Here is an 18,945-nt window from a genome sequence, read left to right as displayed (position 1 = left end):
CAGCAACCAAGTGCCAGAGTCGGGATTAATAAATAATGAATAGTGATGGCATTTATCGAGCGCTTACTATGTGCAAAGCACCGTTCTAAGCGCTGGGGAGGTTACAAGGTGATCAGGTTGTCCCCCGGGGGGCTCACAGTCTTAATCCCCATTTTACAGATGAGGTCACTGAGGCCCAGAGAAGTGAAGTGACTTGCCCAAAGTCACGCAGCTGACAATCGGCGGAGCCGGGATTTGAACCCGCGACCTCCGACTCCAAAGCTCGTGCCCTTCCCACTGAGCCACGCTGCTTCTCATGAACCTGGGTCCTTCCGTTCCCTCTCCACTGGGCCGTGCCGCCTCTCAAAGTTCCCTCTCCAAATAAGAGGCGATGCGTCCGGTGTGAGGAATGGAAACTTTCCCCTTCCCTGCTGGGTCGAAGAGACCAGCGTCGGGAAGGAGAGGATTGGCTGGACGCTGTCAGTGGATGGGGACTGTCCGCTGGGCCCCTGAGCGGCGGAGGCCGGCGGCCCGGGCGCAGTTGTCGTCCGGGGCGTAATCGGGGTCAGCCTGTGGGCCAGCTTCATGTCACATAGGGCTAGTGATGGGGCATGGAAACCCACGGAGTTTAGGAACCACGCTGACGGGAAGGTACTAAGCGTTGCCCGCTCTGCTGCCCCTGGGTGTGTGACGAGGTCCTCTTGGTCCTCCGGTCCTCTGGAGAAACCCATCTGGGGCTATTTGGGAGCTGTTTGCCCTTGGCCCGAAGAAGGAATTGGACAAGAACGGGGAGTGTTCTTGTTTTGTTTGGTTTTTATCAATCAATCAATCAATCAATCAGTCGTATTTATTGAGCGCTTACTGTGTGCAGAGCACTGGACTAAGCGCTTGGGAAGTCCAAGTTGGCAACCCATAGAGACGGTCCCTACCCAACAGTGGGCCCGCAGTCTAAAAGGGGGAGGCAGAGAACAAAACCAAACATACTACCAAAATAAAATAAATAGAATAGATATGTACAAGTAAAATAAATAGAGTAATCATCACCATCATCAATCGTATTGAGCGCTTACTGTGTGCAGAGCACTGTACTAAGCGCTTGGGAAGTACAGATTGGCAACATATAGAGACGGTCCCTACCCAGCATTGGGCTCACAGTCTAAAAGGGGGAGACAGAGGACAAAACCAAACATATTAACAGAATAAAATAAATAGAATAGATATGTACAAGTAAAATAAATAAATAGAGTAATCATCACCATCATCAATCGTATTGAGCGCTTACTGTGTGCAGAGCACTGTACTAAGCGCTTGGGAAGTACAAGTTGGCAACATAAATATGTACAAACATATATACATATATCCAGGTGCTGTGGGGAAGGGAAGGAGGTAAGATGGGGGGGGATGAGGAGGGGGAGAGGAAGGAAGGGGCTCAGTGTGGGAAGGCCTCCTGGAGGAGGTGAGCTCTCAGTAGGGCCTTGAAGGGAGGAAGAGAGCTAGCTTGGCGGATGGGCAGAGGGAGGGCATCCCAGCCAGAGGTGATCGGGTTTTTAATGGTAGTTGCTTTATTTATTTATTTATTTACAATGGCATTTATTAAATGCTTCTTGTGTGCAGAGCGCTGTTCCAAGCGCCGGGGAGGTTACAAGGTAATCAGGGTGTCCCACTGGGGGCTCACAGTCTTCATCCCCATTTTACAGATGAGGTAACTGAGGCCCAGAGAAGTGAAATGACTCGCCCAAAGTCACACAGCTGACAATTGGTGGAGCTGGGATTTGAACCCACGACCTGTGACTCCAAAGCCTGGGCTCCTTCCACCGAGCCACGCTGCTTCTCTGACTCTGTGCCAGTCACTCTGCTAAGCGCTGGGGTAGATACAATCTAAACAGATTGGACACAGTCCACGTTTTAGGGCTGGGATTTTTTTTTATAATCATATTTATAGGGTTGATAAACGGGGTAAATGGGGATGGTAACTGTGAGCCCCATGCGGGACAATCTGATCACCTTGTATTCCCCCCCCCCCAGCGCTTAGAACAGTGCTTTGCACATAGTAAGCGCTTAACAAATGCTATCATTTATAGAGCACTCTAGTGTGTGCAGAGCACAATGGGAAAGTTCAATATAACAGTTAGTAGACACATCTTTTAGACTGTGAGCCCACTGTTGGGTAGGGACTGTCTCTACATGTTGCCAACTTGTACTTCCCAAGCACTTAGTACAGTGCTCTGCACACAGTAAGCGCTCAATAAATACGATTGATTGATTGATTGATTGATCCCCCCGCCCGCAAGGAGCTTGCAGTCCAGAAGCTTAAATGGTATGTGTTACACACTTGCTATGTGTCAGGCACTGTGCTAAGTACTGGTATTCACTCATTCAGTCGTATTTATTGAGCGCTTACTGTGTGCAGAGCACTGTACCAAGCACTTGGGAAGTACACGTTGGCAACATATTCATTCAATTGTATTTATTGAGCGCTTGCTGTGTGCAGAGCACTGTACCAAGCACTTGGGAAGTACACGTTGGCAACATATTCATTCAATTGTATTTATTGAGCGCTTGCTGTGTGCAGAGCACTGTACTAAGCACTTGGGAAGTACAAGTTGGCAACATATAGAGACGGTCCCTACCCAACAGCGGGCTCACGGTCTAGAACGGGGAGACAGACAACAAAACAAAATATATGAACAACATAAAATAAATAGAATAGTAAATATGTACAAGTAAAATAAAGAGTAATAAATCTGTACAAAGTATACGTACAAGTACATAGTATACAGTGGTATAGATATAAGCTAATCGAGTTCAGGTGGGACGCAGTCCCTGTCACACGTGGGGCTCACGGTCTTAATTCCCATTTTACAGAAGGGGTGACTTGCCCAAAGTCACACAGCAAGCATGGGAAGCAGCGTGGCTCAGTGGAAAGAGCCCGGGCTTTGGAGTCAGAGGTCACGGGTTCGAATCCTGGCTCCGCCACCTGTCTGCTGTGTGTCCTTGGGCAAGTCACTTGACTTCTCTGAGCCTCAGTTCCCTCATCTGTAGAATGGGGATGAAGACTGGGAGCCCCACGTGGGACAACCTGATCACCTTGTATCCCCCCAGCGCTTAGAACAGGGCTTTGCACATAGTAAGCGCTTAACAAATGCCATCGTTATTATTAGTATTAGACACCGAGAGGTGAAGTGACTTGCCCACCGTCCTACAGCAGACAAGTGGCCAGAGCCAGGGTTAGAACCCAGGTCCTTCTGACTCCCGGGGAGTGCTCTTTCTCCCAAAGTGCTGCTTCTCCTTCCAAAAAAGGGAGTCTTTGCCCCCTGGGATCAATGCTGGAGGCAGGCGGACATCAGGGACGACGGGAGCGGCGTATTCCGGCATCCCGAGAGACAAGCGGAGCGAGGGGGACACGTCCTGGGGGTGCCCCTGTCCTAGACGCTTCTGCGGCCTAGAGGCTTCAAGTCGGCCGGTGTTAAGAGCATCAGCGGTGAAGCAGTGTGGCCCAGTGGAAAGAGCCCGGGCTTTGGGGTCAGAGGTCACGGGTTCGAATCCCGGCTCCGCCACCTGTCTGCTGTGTCCCCTTGGGCAAGTCACTTGACTTCTCTGAGCCTCAGTTCCCTCATCTGTAGAATGGGGATGAAGACTGTGAGCCCCACGTGGGACAACCTGATCACCTTGTATCCCCGCAGCGCTTAGAACAGGGCTTTGCACATAGTAAGCGCTTAACAAATGTCATCGTTATTATTAGTATTAGACACCGAGAGGTGAAGTGACTTGCCCACCGTCCTACAGCAGACAAGTGGCCAGAGCCAGGGTTAGAACCCAGGGCCTTCTGACTCCCGGGGAGTGCTCTTTCTCCCAAAGTGCTGCTTCTCCTTCCAAAAAAGGGAGTCTTTGCCCCCTGGGATCAATGCTGGAGGCAGGCGGATGACAGGAGCGGCATATTCCGGCATCCCGAGAGAAAAGTGGAGCGAGGGGGACGCGTCCTGGGGGTGTCCCTGTCCTAGACGTTTCTGCGGCCTAGCGGCTTCAAGTCGGCCGGTGTTAAGAGCATCAGCGGTAAAGCAGCGTGGGCCAGTGGAGAGAGCCCGGGCTTTGGGGTCAGAGGTCACGGGTTCGAATCCTGGCTCCGCCACTTGCCAGCTGGGTGACCTGGGGCAAGTCACTTCACTTCTCTGGGCCTCAGTTGCCTCCTTTGGAAAACGGGGATTCAAACCGTGGAACAACCTGATCACCCTGTAAACTCCCCAGCGCTTAATAAATGCCATCGTTACGATTATCGGTCACGTCCCATTCCTCGCCGCCCACCTGCCGACCCCCGAGGCCCCGAGCCGAGGTGGCGGCCGAATCACTCATCCCCCTCTCTCTTCTCCCCTCCATCCCATCGGCTGATCTGCTGGCCGGGGACCCCGGACGGCGTCGCTCCCTCCCGTCCCGCCGCCGCCGCCGCCGCCGATCGGCCGTCGCTCCCCCGTCCTTCGTCCGACGCCCGGCAGTGGTGAAGCAGAGGATGCAGATGTACAACTCTCCGTACCGGCGGGTGACGGACTGCGTGCGGGCCGTGTGGCAGAAGGAAGGGGCCGGCGCCTTCTACCGCAGCTACACCACGCAGCTGACCATGAACGTCCCCTTCCAGGCCATCCACTTCATGACGTACGAACTGGCGCAGGAGCGCTTCAACCCGCACCGCCGCTACCACCCCGGCTCCCACGTCCTGTCCGGGGCCTGCGCGGGGGCCGTGGCCGCGGCCCTCACCACGCCGCTGGACGTTTGCAAGACGCTGCTCAACACCCAGGAGGCCCCGGCTTCGAACTCCAACGGCGGCGGCCGCGTCACGGGCCTGGCCGGCGCCTTCAGGACGGTGTACCGGGTCGGCGGGCTGACCGCCTACTTCCGGGGGGTGCAGGCCAGGGTCATCTACCAGATCCCGTCCACGGCCATCGCGTGGTCCGTGTACGAGCTGTTCAAATATCTGCTCACCCGACGGCAGGAGGAGCGGAGGGCGGGGAAGTGAGGCCTGGGCCCGGCCGCCCTCTCCCCGGCCCGGCTCGCGTCCGGAGGGGAGCCCACCGGAGGAGGCCTCCCCGCCGCCGGTCGGGACGCAGCCGGGGCCCTGACGGCTCCCGGCTCTCCCGGCTCGGCCGTCGGCCGGCCCTCCCGCCACCTCCGCGGTCCCCCTGCCTCCGTCCCGGGCCGGCGCCCCGCTCCGGACTCCTAGCGAGGGCGAAGGCCCGCTCGCTCCCCCGGTTCCAAATAAAGACGCTTCTCGAAACGAAACGGCTTCGTCGGCTCTGTCTTGCCCGGTTGAGGGGAGCGCCGTGGGAGACCCCGTCCCCCCCTCCAGCCCTCCCCAGAAAACCCCCAAAGACGGAGCTGGAGACATCCGGGGGGGGCCCCCCACGTGGAGGCCTTCCCAGGCGTGTCTGCCGATTTCACGGTGCATTGGGTAGGGACTGTCTCTATATGTTGCCAATTTGTACTTCCCAAGCGCTTAGTACGGTGCTCTGCACATAGTAAGCGCTCAATAAATACGATTGATGATGATGATGATGATGATCAGGCCTCCCGGCACCTTCAGTCGGCCGGTCGACTGTATTGATCGCGTGCAGAGTGCTCGGGAGAAGAAGAAGAAGAAGAATCATTGTGGTATTTAAGCGCTTACTATGCGCTCGGGAGAAGAAGAAGAATCGTTGTGGTATTTGTTAAGCGCTTACTGTGGGCGCTGGGGTAGACACGAGGTTATCGGGTCGGAGACGGCCCTAGCCCCGCGTGGGGCTCGACGTCTTAATGATAATAATGACAATAATCACGGTATCTGTTAAGCGCTCACTCTGTGCCAAGCGCTGGGGGAGAAACAGAGTTATCAGGTTGTCCCAGGTCGGGCTCACGGTCTTCATCCCCGTCTTCCAGATGAGGTCACCGAGGCGCGGAGAAGTGAAGTGGCTTGCCCGAAGCCACACAGCCAAGTGGCGGGACGCGATTAGAACCCACCACCTCTGGCTCCCAAGCCCGGGCTCTTTCCCCTAAGCCATGCTGCTTCCCATTAACTTATTATTCATTCATTATTAATTATATAACACATAATAACTTGTACTTCCCAAGCACTTAGTACAGTGCTCTGCACACGGTAAGTGCTCAATAAATACGATTGATGATGATGATCATTAATATATTCTATATTACTGTATATTATATATTGATTTCTTGTAATTTATGAATTTATTATTAATTAATCTTCTAGACTGTGAGCCCGCTGTTGGGTAGGGACCGTCTCTATACGTTGCCAACTTGTGCTTCCCAAGCGCTCAGTACAGTGCTCTGCACACAGTAAGCACTCAATAAATACGATTGAATGAATGAATGAATGAATGAATGAATGAATTTAGTCAATCCCCATTTTATAGATGAGGTGACTGAGGCGCAGAGAAGTTAAGAGACTTGCCCAAGGTCCCACAGCAGAGGTGTGGCAGAGCCGGGATTAGAACCCACGTCCTCTGAGTCCCAGGCCTGCGCTCTTTCCACTAGGCCATGCTGAGTACAGTACAGCTCTGACAATATGATAAAAAAATATATTGTTAAATGATGTTAAATGATATACATAATAGAACGATATAACAGGCACATTGCCTGCCCACGGCCAGCTCGCGGTCTAGAGGGGGAGACAGATGTTAAGCGCTTAGTACAGTGCTCTGCACACAGTAAGCGCTCAATAAATACGATTGATGATGTTAATATCAATAAATTACAGATACGTACATAAGTCGTGGGGTGGGGGGGATGAATAAAGGGAGCGAATCAAGGTAATTCAGACGAAAGCGGGAGAAGAGGAAAGGAGGGCTTATTCGGGGAAGGCCTCTACCTCCATCTCTTCCCTCTGTTGCCATTGGTACCTGTGGCTCCGCAGACTGTTACGGGAAGCGGCGTGGCTCAGTGGAAAGAGCCCGGGCTTGGGAGTCGGAGGACGTGGGTTCTAATCCCGGCACCGCCACTTATCGGCTGTATGACCTTGGTCAAGTCACTTAACTTCTCTGGGCCTCGGCTCGTCTGTAAAATGAGGATGAAGACTGTGAGCCCCACGTGAGACAACCCGATTGCGTCTACCCCAGCGCTTGGAACAGTGCTTGGCACGTAGGAAGCGCTTAACAAATACCATCATCGTCATCATCTGCGCTGCTCATTAGGAAGACATTTGGCAGGGTCCCAAAGCCATACTCCCCTTTTAGACTCCCCCCCCACCCCCCTTTTAGACTGTGAGCCCACTGTTGGGTAGGGACTGTCTCTATATGTTGCCAATTTGTACTTCCCAAGCGCTTAGTACAGTGCTCTGCACATAGTAAGTGCTCAATAAATACGATTGATGATGATGATGATGATGATATGTGGCCAGAAAACCTTGAGACCCTGCCGATGTCCTACTATATAGCTGAGGGGCTTTCCCCTAAGTCTCCCATCTTGTTATGTGGAGTCCAGGCAGAAGGCAGAGGCTAGTTCATTTATGGAGATATTTTGTGCTCTGCGGTAATAATTGCATTTGTTAAAGTGCTTTGTTATGTACTGAGCACCCAGGGTGGTAATAATAATAATAGGAATGGTACTTGTTAAGTGCTTACTGTGAGCCAAGCACTGATCAAAGTGCTGGGGTAGGTGCAATTTAGGTTGGACACGGTCCCCGTCCCACATGGGGATCACACTGTCTTTATCTCCATTTTACAGATGAGGTAACTGAGGCCCACAGAAGTGAAGTGCCTTGCCCAAGGTCACACAGCAGACGTGGCGGAGCGGGGATTAGAAGCCGGGTACTTTGACGCCCAGGCCCAGGTTGTAGCCACTATGACACGCCTAGATGCATATAATCTGGTCAGGAACAAATTCCTGTCCCACATTCATTCAATCGTATTTATTTATTGAGCGCTTACCGTGTGCAGAGCACTGTACTAAGCGCTTGGGAAGTCCAAGTTGGCAACATCTAGAGACGGTGCCTACCCAACAGCGGGCTCACAGTCTAGAAGGGGGAGACAGACAACAAAACGAAACATATAAACCAAATAAAATAAATAGAATAAATATGTACAAGTAAAATAAATCAGCGTGGCTCTGTGGAAAGGGCCCGGGCACATGGGGACTCCCGGTCCAAGAAGAACAGATATTTAATCCCTAGTTCACAGATAAGGAAAGTGAGACACGGAGAAGTTGAACGATTTGCCCACTGCCTCCCAATAGGCAGAGAGGTAGCATGGTTCAGTGTCAAGAGCCCAGGTTTTGGAGTCAGAGGTCATGGGTTCTAATCCAGCTCCGCCACCTGTCAGCTGTGTGACTATGGGCAAGTCACTTCACTTCTCTGGGCCTCAGTTTCCCTCATCTGTAAAATGGGGATGAAGACGTGAGCCCCACGTGGAACCACCTGATCACCTTGTATCCCCCCCAGCGCTTAGAACTGTGCTTGGCACATAGTAAGTGCTTAACAAGCACCATTATTATTATTATTATTCTCTGGGCCTCAGTTACCTCATCTGTAAAATGGGGATGAAGACTATGAGCCCCACGTGGAACAACCTGATCACCTAGTATTCCCCCCCCACCCAGCGCTTAGAACTGTGCTTGGCACATAGTAAGCGCTTAACTAATGCCATCATTATTATCATTAAGTGCAATAACTTAATACGCATTATTATTAAGTGCGGCTTAAGAATTCAGGTCCTTTGACTCCCAGGACTGTGCTTTTTCCTCTTGGCCATTACCAGACGGAATTGGCCTGTGTACACATCCCTGCTCTCCTACGAAACGACTCGACGGCGCTTAATAATAATAGCTAGCACATCTGGGCACGGCATCATTCATCATTATGATCATCATAATGCTCATTCATCATTAGAGAAGCAGCGTGGCGCAGTGGAAAGAGCCCGGGCTTTGGAGTCAGTGGTCATGGGTTCAAATCCCGGCTCCGCCAACTGTCAGCTGTGTGACTTTGGGCAAGTCACTTAACTTCTCTGGGCCTCAGTTCCCTCATCTGTAAAATGGGGATTGACTGTGAGCCCCCCCGTGGGACAACCTGATCACCTTGTATCTCCCCAGTGCTTAAAACAGTGCTTTGCACATAGTAAGCACTTAATAAATGCCTTTATTATTATTATTATCATTCTGCATATTCCGTGAAGTGAGTGAAACAGAAAAGTAGAAATTAGTGCCTGTTCTATTAAGAAATTATCCAATGAGGCCCAGAGAACGAAGAAATGGACAGGAAATAGTCAATTATATAATTATAACCAATTATAATCAGAATTGAAGACATCTGGATCTACATGAGGGGCTCACACCTGGAGGGTTCTCAGTAAATAATAATTTTGGTGAAGAAGCCTAAGCAATAATGGAGGAGGAAATTACGTAGATTTTGTGGGCCTTAAGAAGTCTTTCAGTCTTTGAAAGTCCTTGCCATCTAGGGAAGGTGGGTGTTGCAGAAGGAGCACAAGGGAAAACTTGGGCTAGGGGAGGGGACTTAAAGAAGTTGGAGGCCTTTGTCGTGCGAACCTGTGTGTGTGTTTAAGCACACAAAAGATTTATGAGTTCCGAGGGCCATTTAATAATAATAATAATGGCATTTATAATAATAAATATAATAAAATATAATAAAAAATAATAAATGATTTATGTATCATATATTTATTATATATTTATTAAATTATAAGTAATTTATAATAATAAATAAAAATAATAAGCATGCATTGGACCCCTCAACCTTGGATCAAGTTGATGAGCTATGACAGAATAATAATAATAATAATAATAATAATAATGGCATTTATTAAGCGCTTACTATGTGCAAAGCACTTTTCTAAGCACTGGGGAGATCACAAGGTGAACAGGTTGTCCCACGTGGGGCTCACAGTCTTAATCCCCATTTTCCAGATGAGGGAACTGAGGCCCAGAGAAGTGAAGTGACTTGCCCAAAGTCACACAGCTGACAAGTGGCGGAGCCGGGATTTGAACCCATGACCTCTGACTCCAAAGCCCGGGCTCTTTCCACTGAGCCACGCTGCTTCAGCAGCATCGTGTTTATGTAGGGCGCTCTCCTGGGATTCCATATAGTGTGTGTGCTATTTGTATTTAATAATAGTAATGGTAGTATTTGTTAAGTGCTTACTATTTTACAGCATGTTGTAGTGGATAGAGCACGGGGCTGGGAGACAGAAGGTCATGAGTTCTAATCCCGGCCCCGCCACTTGTCTGCTGCGGGGCCTTAGGCAAGTCACTTCATTTCTCCTGTGCCTCGGTTACCTCATCTGTAAAATGGGGAATAAGACTGTGAGCCCTATGAGGGACAGGGACTATATCCAACCTGATGTGCTTATATCCACCCCAGTGCTTAGTAGAGAAGCAGCGTGGCTCGGTGGAAACAGCGCGGGCTTTGGAGTCAGAGGTCATGGGTTCGAATCCCGACTCTGCCACATGTCTGCTGTGTGACCTTGGGGAAGTCACTTCACTTCTCTGAGCCTCAGTGACCTCGTCTGTAAAGTGAGGATTAAGACTGTGAGCCCCACGTGGGACAACCTGATCACCTTGTATCCCCCCCCAGCGCTTAGAACAGTGCTCGGCACATAGTAAGCGCTTAACAAATGCCATTATTATTATTATTATTATTATTATTATTATTATTATTACAGTGCTCGGCACATAGTAAGGTGTGTCTCTGAGAGGGGTAAACCTGGGGTAAATACAAGATAATCAGGTCAGGCCCAGGCTCTGCTTGCTGTAAGCGAGGTTCACACTCTAAATGGGAGGGAAAATAGGTATTTGATCCCTATTTTACAGATGAGGAAATTGAGGCAAAGAGACAATAAGTGACTTGCCCAAGACCACACAGAATTTAAGTAGTTAGAAGAGCTGGGATGAGAACCCACGTCCTCGGACTGCCAGACCTGTGATCTAGCATGGTGGCTCAAGCGCTTAGTGCAGTGCTCTGCACACAGTAAGCGCTCAATAAATGCGATTGAATGAATAGAGCCCAGCCCTGGGAGTCCAAAGGTCCTAGGTTCTAACCCCATCTCCGCCACGTGCCTTCTAACTTGGGCAAGTCACTTCACTTCTCTGAGCCTCAGTTACCTCATCTGTAAAATGGGCATTGAGACGGTGAGCCCCACGTGGGACAGGGACTGCGTCCAACCCGATGTGCTTATATCCACTCCAGCGTTTAATACAGTGCCTGGTACATAGGCGGCACTTAACAAACACTATAATTGCTATTATTATTGTTATTGTCACACCCGGCCGAGTTAGGGAGCAGTGGGTGAAAGTTGAGGGGTCAGTAGGGAATAGAAAGCTCTGGTAGGAATAGAATGAGAAGGCGTGTTCATTTCGTTAGAGACTACGTGCAAGGAACTGTGTTAAGCACTGAGAAATATTTCAAGAGAAAGTCAGCTCCTTGTGTCTACCGATTCTATTGTACTGGACTCCCCCAAGCACAGTAAAAACCACTGGTTGGTTGAAGTCGATCATAGTCTCTGCTTCTGAGAGGCTCTTAGGTGAAATAATAAATAGGTGAAATAATAACTAGGGGCTCTTGGGTGAAATAATCATAAAACACCAAACTCATTCTACACCTTGGCCAAGAGGCATCTATTAAGTCCTGGAGGAGTAGAGCAAATGAAGTGATCCGTGAATCAGGGAATTTAGTCAGGAAAGGATTCATATAGGTGGGTTTGGAGTAGGATATTGAAGCCGAGGAAGGATGCAGTTTGTTGAAGCAAGGTGGGAAAGGCAGTCCAGGTGAGGGGGAAGATCTGAGTCACTGCTCTGGGGGAGAAGGAAAAGATAAAAAGAAAATCATGGGCAGGCCTGTTGTTGGCCAGAACCTAAATCAGCAGAATCAGAGAAAGTTGGTAGAAGACGCAAGCACAAGAAGTCCTAATTAGCAGTATTTATTGTCTATTTTTAAGTAAAGTCCCATTCTAGGCACCAAAGAACGCTCCAGCTCCTCTCCTACTCCAAGAAAAGGAAAAGACACAGCCGCTGCCCTTGATCTTATAATTATACACTGAAACTAAGAGATGGGAGGATGAGTGGATCACTTTCATAGGATTTTCTTTTAGCGGGCCATCAGTTGTTGTGAATAAAACTGGGGAACAAAGTGGAGATATTTTGATCTCATTTTGGAATTCAGCCAGTCCAAGACAGTCCGGAGAAATAGTTAAGGGGCTACGGAAGGCAAATGTTCTTTTGTGGAGGGGAGATTAGGGGAGATGTTGGGGAGAGGGATAATTTTCAGAGAAGGAGTTCTAAACCCATAGGCTTCTATTCTGGTTTTATTAGAAATCTCTTTTATTGTGAACCCCGCGAATGACGGGGGCCATAACTAATTTAGCTGTGTATTCTCTTCCGATACTTAGTGAAGTGCTCTGCCCGCAGGAAGCACTTAATAAAAACTACTATTATGAGAAGCAGAGTAGCTTAGTGGAAAGAGCAAGGGCCCAGGAGTCAGAGGACCTGGATTCTAATCCCAGCTCCGCCACTTGTCTGCTCTGTGACCTTGGGCAGGTCATTTAACTTCTCTGGACCTCCATTTCCTCATCTGTAAAATGGGGATTAAATCCCACTCTACTTAGACTGGGAGCCCCGTGCGGGACAGGGACTGTGTCCAATATGAATATCTTGTAATAATAATAATGATAATAATAATGGTATTTAAGCGCTTACTATGTGCCAAACACTGTTCTAAGCCCTGGGGTAGATACAAGGTAATCAGATTGTCCCACGTGGAGCTCACAGTCTTAATCCCCATTTTACAGATGAGGTAACTGAGGCACAGAGAAGTTAAGTGGTTTGCCCAAAGACACTGAGCAGACAAACATCGGAGCCAGGATTAGAACCCATGTCCTCTGACTCCCAAGCCCATGCTCTTTCCACTAAGCAAAGTTGCTTCTCTTGTAGGTGCCCCAGTGCTTAGTACAGTGCTTGGCACATAGTAAATGCTTAACAAATATAATAGCAATAATAATAATCTGAAAGGGGGGGGGGGGTGCAGGAATGTATAAGGGAGACCATGAGGATGCATTGTTTATAACAACAGTACAACCTCCGCAAGTAGAATCTGAGGACATTGGAGCTTCTTTGGCTTCGGCAGGTTGGTTTGGAGGAAGGCACACACTGGGCCCCCTCTCAGGATCACACCTGGAGAGGTTCCAGTCCTCTACCAGTCTCGACTATGGAAGCGAAAGTCAAGCAGAGGCCTGTCCATTCCATTCCTAGCTTGGGCAGTGGCTAGGGAGTGGAAGGCAATCTGCTACTAGTCAAAGCTCCATCCTCTCCGTCCAAACCGCTACCCTGCTGGTTCAACCTCTCATCCTATCCCAACTGGATTAATGCATCAGCCTCCTCTCTGATCTCCCATCCTCCTGTCTCTCCCCACTTCAATCTATACTTCACTCTGCTGCCCAGATCATCTTTGTGCAGAAACGCTCTGGGCATGGTACTCCCCTCCTCAAAAATCTCCAGTGGCTACCAGTCAACCTACGCATCAGGCAAAAACTCCTCACTCTCAGCTTCCAGGCTGTCCATCCCCTCGCCCCCTCCTACCTCTCCTCCCTTCTCTCCTTCTCCATCCCAGCCCGCACCCTCCGCTCCTCCGCCGCTAATCTCCTCACCGTACCTCGTTCTCGCCTGTCCCGCCGTCGACCCCCGGCCCACGTCATCCCCCGGGCCTGGAATGCCCTCCCTCTGCCCATCCACCAAGCTAGCTCTCTTCCTCCCTTCAAAGCCCTACTGAGAGCTCACCTCCTCCAGGAGGCCTTCCCACACTGAGCCCCCTCCTTCCTCTCCCCCTCGTCCCCCTCTCCATCCCCCCATCTTACCTCCTTCCCTTCCCCACAGCACCTGTATATATGTTTATATGTTTGTACATATTTATTACTCTATTTATTTTACTTGTACATATCTATTCTATTTATTTTATTTTGTTAATATGTTTGGTTTTGTTCTCTGTGTCCCCCTCCTAGACTGTGAGCCCACTGTTGGGTAGGGACTGTCTCTATGTATTGCCAACTTGTACTTCCCAAGCACTTAGTACAGTGCTCTGCACACAGTAAGTGCTCAATAAATATGATTGATTGATTGATTGAAGGCACATCTCCTCCAAGAGGCCCTCCCTGACTAAGCCCCACTTTTCCTCATCTCCCATTGCTTTGTGACTTGCTCCCTTTGCTCTTTCCCCCTCCCCCCGCCCCACAGCACTTATTTATATTTCTGTCAATTTATTTATTTACATCGATGTCTGTTTATTTGTATGGATGTCTGTCTCCCTGCCTCTTGACTCTGAGCTCATTGTGGGCAGCAAGTGCCACTCTTTATTGCTGTATTGTTCTTTCCCAAGCACTTAATAGAGTGCTCTGCACACAGTAAGCGCTTAATAAATACAATCAAATGAATATGAAGCCCAGTCCTATATGGCGAAGAAGTGGAGGCCAAGGTGTTAATAATAATAATAATAATAATAATGATGGTATTTGTTAAGCGCTTACTATGTACCAAGCACTGTTAATCATGCACCTTTAATTCCACTGGGTCTGACTTGGTGATCATGTATCTTAGTAGAGTGCTTGGCACATACCAATCAATCAATCAATCAATCAATCAGTCGTATTTATTGAGCGCTTACTGTGTGCAGAGCAGTGTACTAAGCGCTTGGGAAGTACAAGTTGGCAGCATATAGATACGGTCCCTACCCAACAGTGGGCTCACAGTCTAGAAGGCACAATTATTATTCTACTTCTCCGCTGACCCAGGAATGGGAAGAAGAAGGTGACTGGGAAAGTGAGCTTGCTTTGAGCAGGGATTGTCACTGTTTATTGTTGTACTGTATTTTCCCAAGTGTTTAGTACAGAGCTCTGCACACAGTAAGTGCTTAATAAATACGAATGAATGAATAAGCAGAAGAGAGGGTCAAAGTTGGTCTGGTTAGGCTATTCTTTGGTCTTCTCTCACTCCCCTCTGCTTCTCCCTGACTTGCTCCCTTTATTCATCCCCTCTCCCAGCCCCACGGCTCTTATGTATATATCTGTAACGTATTAATTCATATTCTAGTGCTTAGAACAGTGCTTGACACATAGTAAGCGCTTAACAAATGTCATTGTTATTGTTATTATTATTAATCAATCAATCGTATTTATTGAGCACTTACTGTGTGCAGAGCACTGCACTAAGCGCTTGGGAAGTACAAGTTGGCAACATATAGAGACAGTCCCTACCCAACAGTGGGCTCACAGTCTAAAAGGGGGAGACAGAGAACAAAACCAAACATACTAACAAAATAAAATAAATAGAATAGATAAGTACAAGTAAAATAAATAAATAGAGTAATAAATATGTACAAACATATATACATATATACAGGTGCTGTGGGGAAGGGAAGGAGGTAAGATGAGGGGACGGAGAGGGGGACGAGGGGGAGAGGAAGGAATTAATAATGTCTGAGCCCCCTCTAGACTGTAAGCTTGTTGTGAGCAGGGAATGTGTCTGCTTATTTTTGTACTGTACTCTCCCAAGCTCTTACTACAGTGCTGTGCACACGGTAAGCCCTCAATAAATACGATAGAATGAATGAATGAATGGTCTGCTCAGGAACCACCAAAGGTGTTTTGTTTTGTTTTACTTTATGTATCTAAGTGCTTTCTATGTGTTAAGCACTGTTCTAAGCACTGGGCTAGATAGCGATCAATTAGGTCTAACACATTCCACATTCCATGCGAGGCTCACAGTGTACATACGAGGGAGAATAGGTATTGAATCCCGGTTTAACAATTAGGTAAAGACCCCAAGACCCTCTGCAAAGGGCCTGAGAATATTGAACCCTCCCGGTAAACTCCTTTTTTTTTTTTTAATGGCATTTATTAAGCGCTTACTATGTGCAAAGCACTGTTCTAAGCACTGGGGGGATACAAGGTGATCAGGTTGTCCCACGTGGGGCTCACAGTCTTAATCCCCATTTTCCAGATGAGGTAACTGAGGCACAGAGAAGTCAAGTGACTTGCCCAAAGTCACACAGCTGACAAGTGGTGGAGCCGGGATTTGAACCCATGACCTCGGACTCCAAAGCCTGGGCTCTTTCCACTGAGCCATGCTGCCTTGTGGGCAGGGACCATGTCCACCTACTCTGCTATTTTATACTCCCCCAAGCTCTTAAGACAGTGCTCTGCACACAGTAAGCACTCAAACAGCTTGGCCTAGTGGACAGAGCATGGGCCTGGGGTTCAGAAGGACTTGGGTTCTAATCCTGACTCCACCACTTATCCGCTGTGTGATCTTGGGCAAGTCACTTCACTTCACTGGGCCTCAGTTACCTCATCTGTAAAATGGGGATTGAGACTGTGAGCCCCATGTCAGACACAGGGACTGTGTCCAATCTGATTTGCTTGTATCCACCCCAGTGCTTAGTATAGTGCCTGGCACGTAGTAAGTGCTTAACAAATACTACAATTATTATTATTAATAATAAATATGATTGATAGGCAGATTGGCAGATTTTCCCCCCATTTTCCACCATAGTTGCAGTCTGTATCATTAACCCCTTTTGTTCAGCGTGGCTCAGTGGAAAGAGCATGGGCTTTGGAGTTCATTCATTCATTCGTATTTATTGAGCGCTTACTGTGTGCAGAGCACTGTACTAAGCGCTTGGGAAGTACAAGTTGGCAACATATAGAGACGGTCCATGCCCGACAGTGGGCTCACAGTCTAGAAGGGGAGACAGAGAACAAAACATATTAACAAAATAAAATAAATAGAATAGATAAGTACAAGTAAAATAAATAGAGTAATAAATACGAACAAACATATATTCATATGTACAGGTGCTGTGGGGAGGGGAAGGAGGTAAGGCGGGGGGATGGGGAGGGGGAGAGGAAGGAGGGGGCTCAGTGTGGGAAGGCCTCCTGGAGGAGGTGAGCTCTCAGTAGGGCCTTTAAGGGAGTTAGAGGTCATGGGTTCAAATCCCAGCTCTGCCACTTATCAGCTGTGTGACTTTGGGCAAATCACTTAACTTCTCTGTGCCTCAGTTGCCTCATCTGTAAAATGAGGATTAAGACTATGAGCCCCACGTGGGACAACCTGATCACCTTGTAACCTCCCCAGTGCCTTGAACAGGGCTTTGCACATAGTAAGCGCTTAATAAATGTGAGCCCACTGTTGGGTAGGGACCGTCTCTATATGTTGCCAACTTGTACTTCCCAAGCGCTTAGTACAGTGCTCTGCACACAGTAAGTGCTCAATAAATATGATTGAATGAACGAATGACTAAACGCCATTATTATTATTATAACCTACCACTCATGACTCAAGGCAGGGCCAGGTGAGTAACAACCAGGAAGTTAATCCTAGAAGAACTTGACATATTCCAGTGATGGAGATTGTAATTCCAGCATTTTTTAAAAAATACGAATGAACAATTCTCTTTGACAAGTGCTGTGAAAACAGACCTAATTGTCAGCCAGTCTCACGCCCACTAATGATTCTGCCTCTTTGGCTTTGGGGTGGCAGCAACCATGGAATCAAGCGGGATGTTCCCAGAAATTGGTGCTTGGGAACGTCGAATGGAAAATCCAGCTAGGGGGAAAGCAAAGCTGGGCTGGTGACCCTATTCCCAGGTCTACTCGGGAGCCACCAAACTTGTTTTCGGGCTTGTTTGTTTTGTTTTATGTTTCCATGGTATTTGTTAAGTGCTTACTATGCACGGCATAGTGGATCAGAAGGTCATGGGTTCTAATCCCTGCTCTGCCACTTTGCTGTGTGACTTGGGGCAAGTCACTTTACTTCTCTGTGCCTCAGTTACCTCATCTGTGATATGGTGATTGAGACTGTGAGCCCCATGTAGGACAGGAACTGTGTCTAACCCTTTTTGCGTGAATCCACCCTAGCACTTAGTGCAGCGCCTCGCCCATAGTAAGCACTTAACAAAAACCACAATTATTGTTATTGTTATTATTATGTGTCAAACACTGTTCTAAGTGCTGCGATAGATGCTAATCAATAAGATCGGACCTAGTCCACATGGGGCTCACAGTCTAAGTAGGAGGGAGACTAGGCATTGAATCCCCATTTCACAATTGAATAAACTGAGACACTAATAGTTAAGAAATACACCAAAGATTAATGTTAGGAAGATTTGCTATGAAGGGCCTGGAAAAAAATCATGAAATGTGCTGACGCAGTAATTGCCACAAAAATACAAATGGTCAATTCTATGGTGTTTCCAGTGACAATGTATGGATCTGAAAGCTGGACAGTGAAAAAAATAGGATAGAGCATCATTTCTTTTGAAATGTGGTGTTGGAGAAGGCTTTTGTGGATAACAAGGACTGCCCGAAAAAAAAAAAAGTGGGTTTTGGAGCAAATTAAGCCAGTGTGGTCTTTGGAAGGCCAAATGACTCGATTTAGATTAGCATATTTTGGACACATCATCAGGAGCACTAATTCTCTGGAGAAGACACCAATGTTAGGAAAAGTCCAGGGAAAACATGGAAGAGGCAGACCAGCAGCTAGATGGATAGAAACTATAACAATGATAACAGAAGAACCATTAGCAAGGTTATGGATTATGGCAGAAGACAGGACATTCTGGAGAAAATATCATCATCATCATCATCAATCGTATTTATTGAGTGCTTACTGTGTGCAGAGCACTGTACTAAGTGCTTGAGAAGTACAGGTTGGCAACATATAGAGACAGTCCCTACCCAACAGTGGGATCACAGTCTAAAAGAAAATATATCCATAGAGTAGCTATGAATCGGAAATGACTCGAGGGCATTCGATAATAATAATAAACTGAGACACAGAGAAGTTAAGTGGCTTGCCCAAGGTCACACAGCAAGCAAGTGGCAGAGGCATGATTAGAATCCAGATCCTCTGACTCCTGGGCCTGTGCTCTTTCCACAAGACCACACTCTTCGATCAGCTTTCAGGAAAAGTTCTTCTTGGGATGTGTGGTGTGAG

General features: G+C 48.2%; 1 protein-coding gene and 1 non-coding gene across 2 annotated transcripts in view; both read left to right on the top strand.

The window, feature by feature from the left end:
- Positions 1 to 5,072, top strand: part of SLC25A28 (solute carrier family 25 member 28) — a 41,758-nt gene extending 36,686 nt beyond the window's left edge. The window contains exon 4 of the mRNA XM_038744111.1: positions 4,470 to 5,072. Within this exon, the coding sequence (XP_038600039.1) occupies positions 4,470 to 4,987 (518 nt within the window). The 3' untranslated portion in view covers positions 4,988 to 5,072. The remainder of the gene's footprint in view (positions 1 to 4,469) is intronic.
- An 8,044-nt stretch (positions 5,073 to 13,116) lies between these two features.
- LOC119926242 lies at positions 13,117 to 13,254 on the top strand. The gene has a single exon (XR_005450132.1). It is a non-coding gene; the product is annotated as a small nucleolar RNA SNORA7 (small nucleolar RNA).
- Positions 13,255 to 18,945: the final 5,691 nt, after the last annotated feature.

This window comes from Tachyglossus aculeatus, chromosome 3, assembly GCF_015852505.1.
Source record: "Tachyglossus aculeatus isolate mTacAcu1 chromosome 3, mTacAcu1.pri, whole genome shotgun sequence".
NCBI lineage: Eukaryota > Metazoa > Chordata > Mammalia > Monotremata > Tachyglossidae > Tachyglossus > Tachyglossus aculeatus.
Note: the sequence above shows the minus strand (reverse complement) of the source record. Positions and strands in the feature narration are given on the sequence as shown.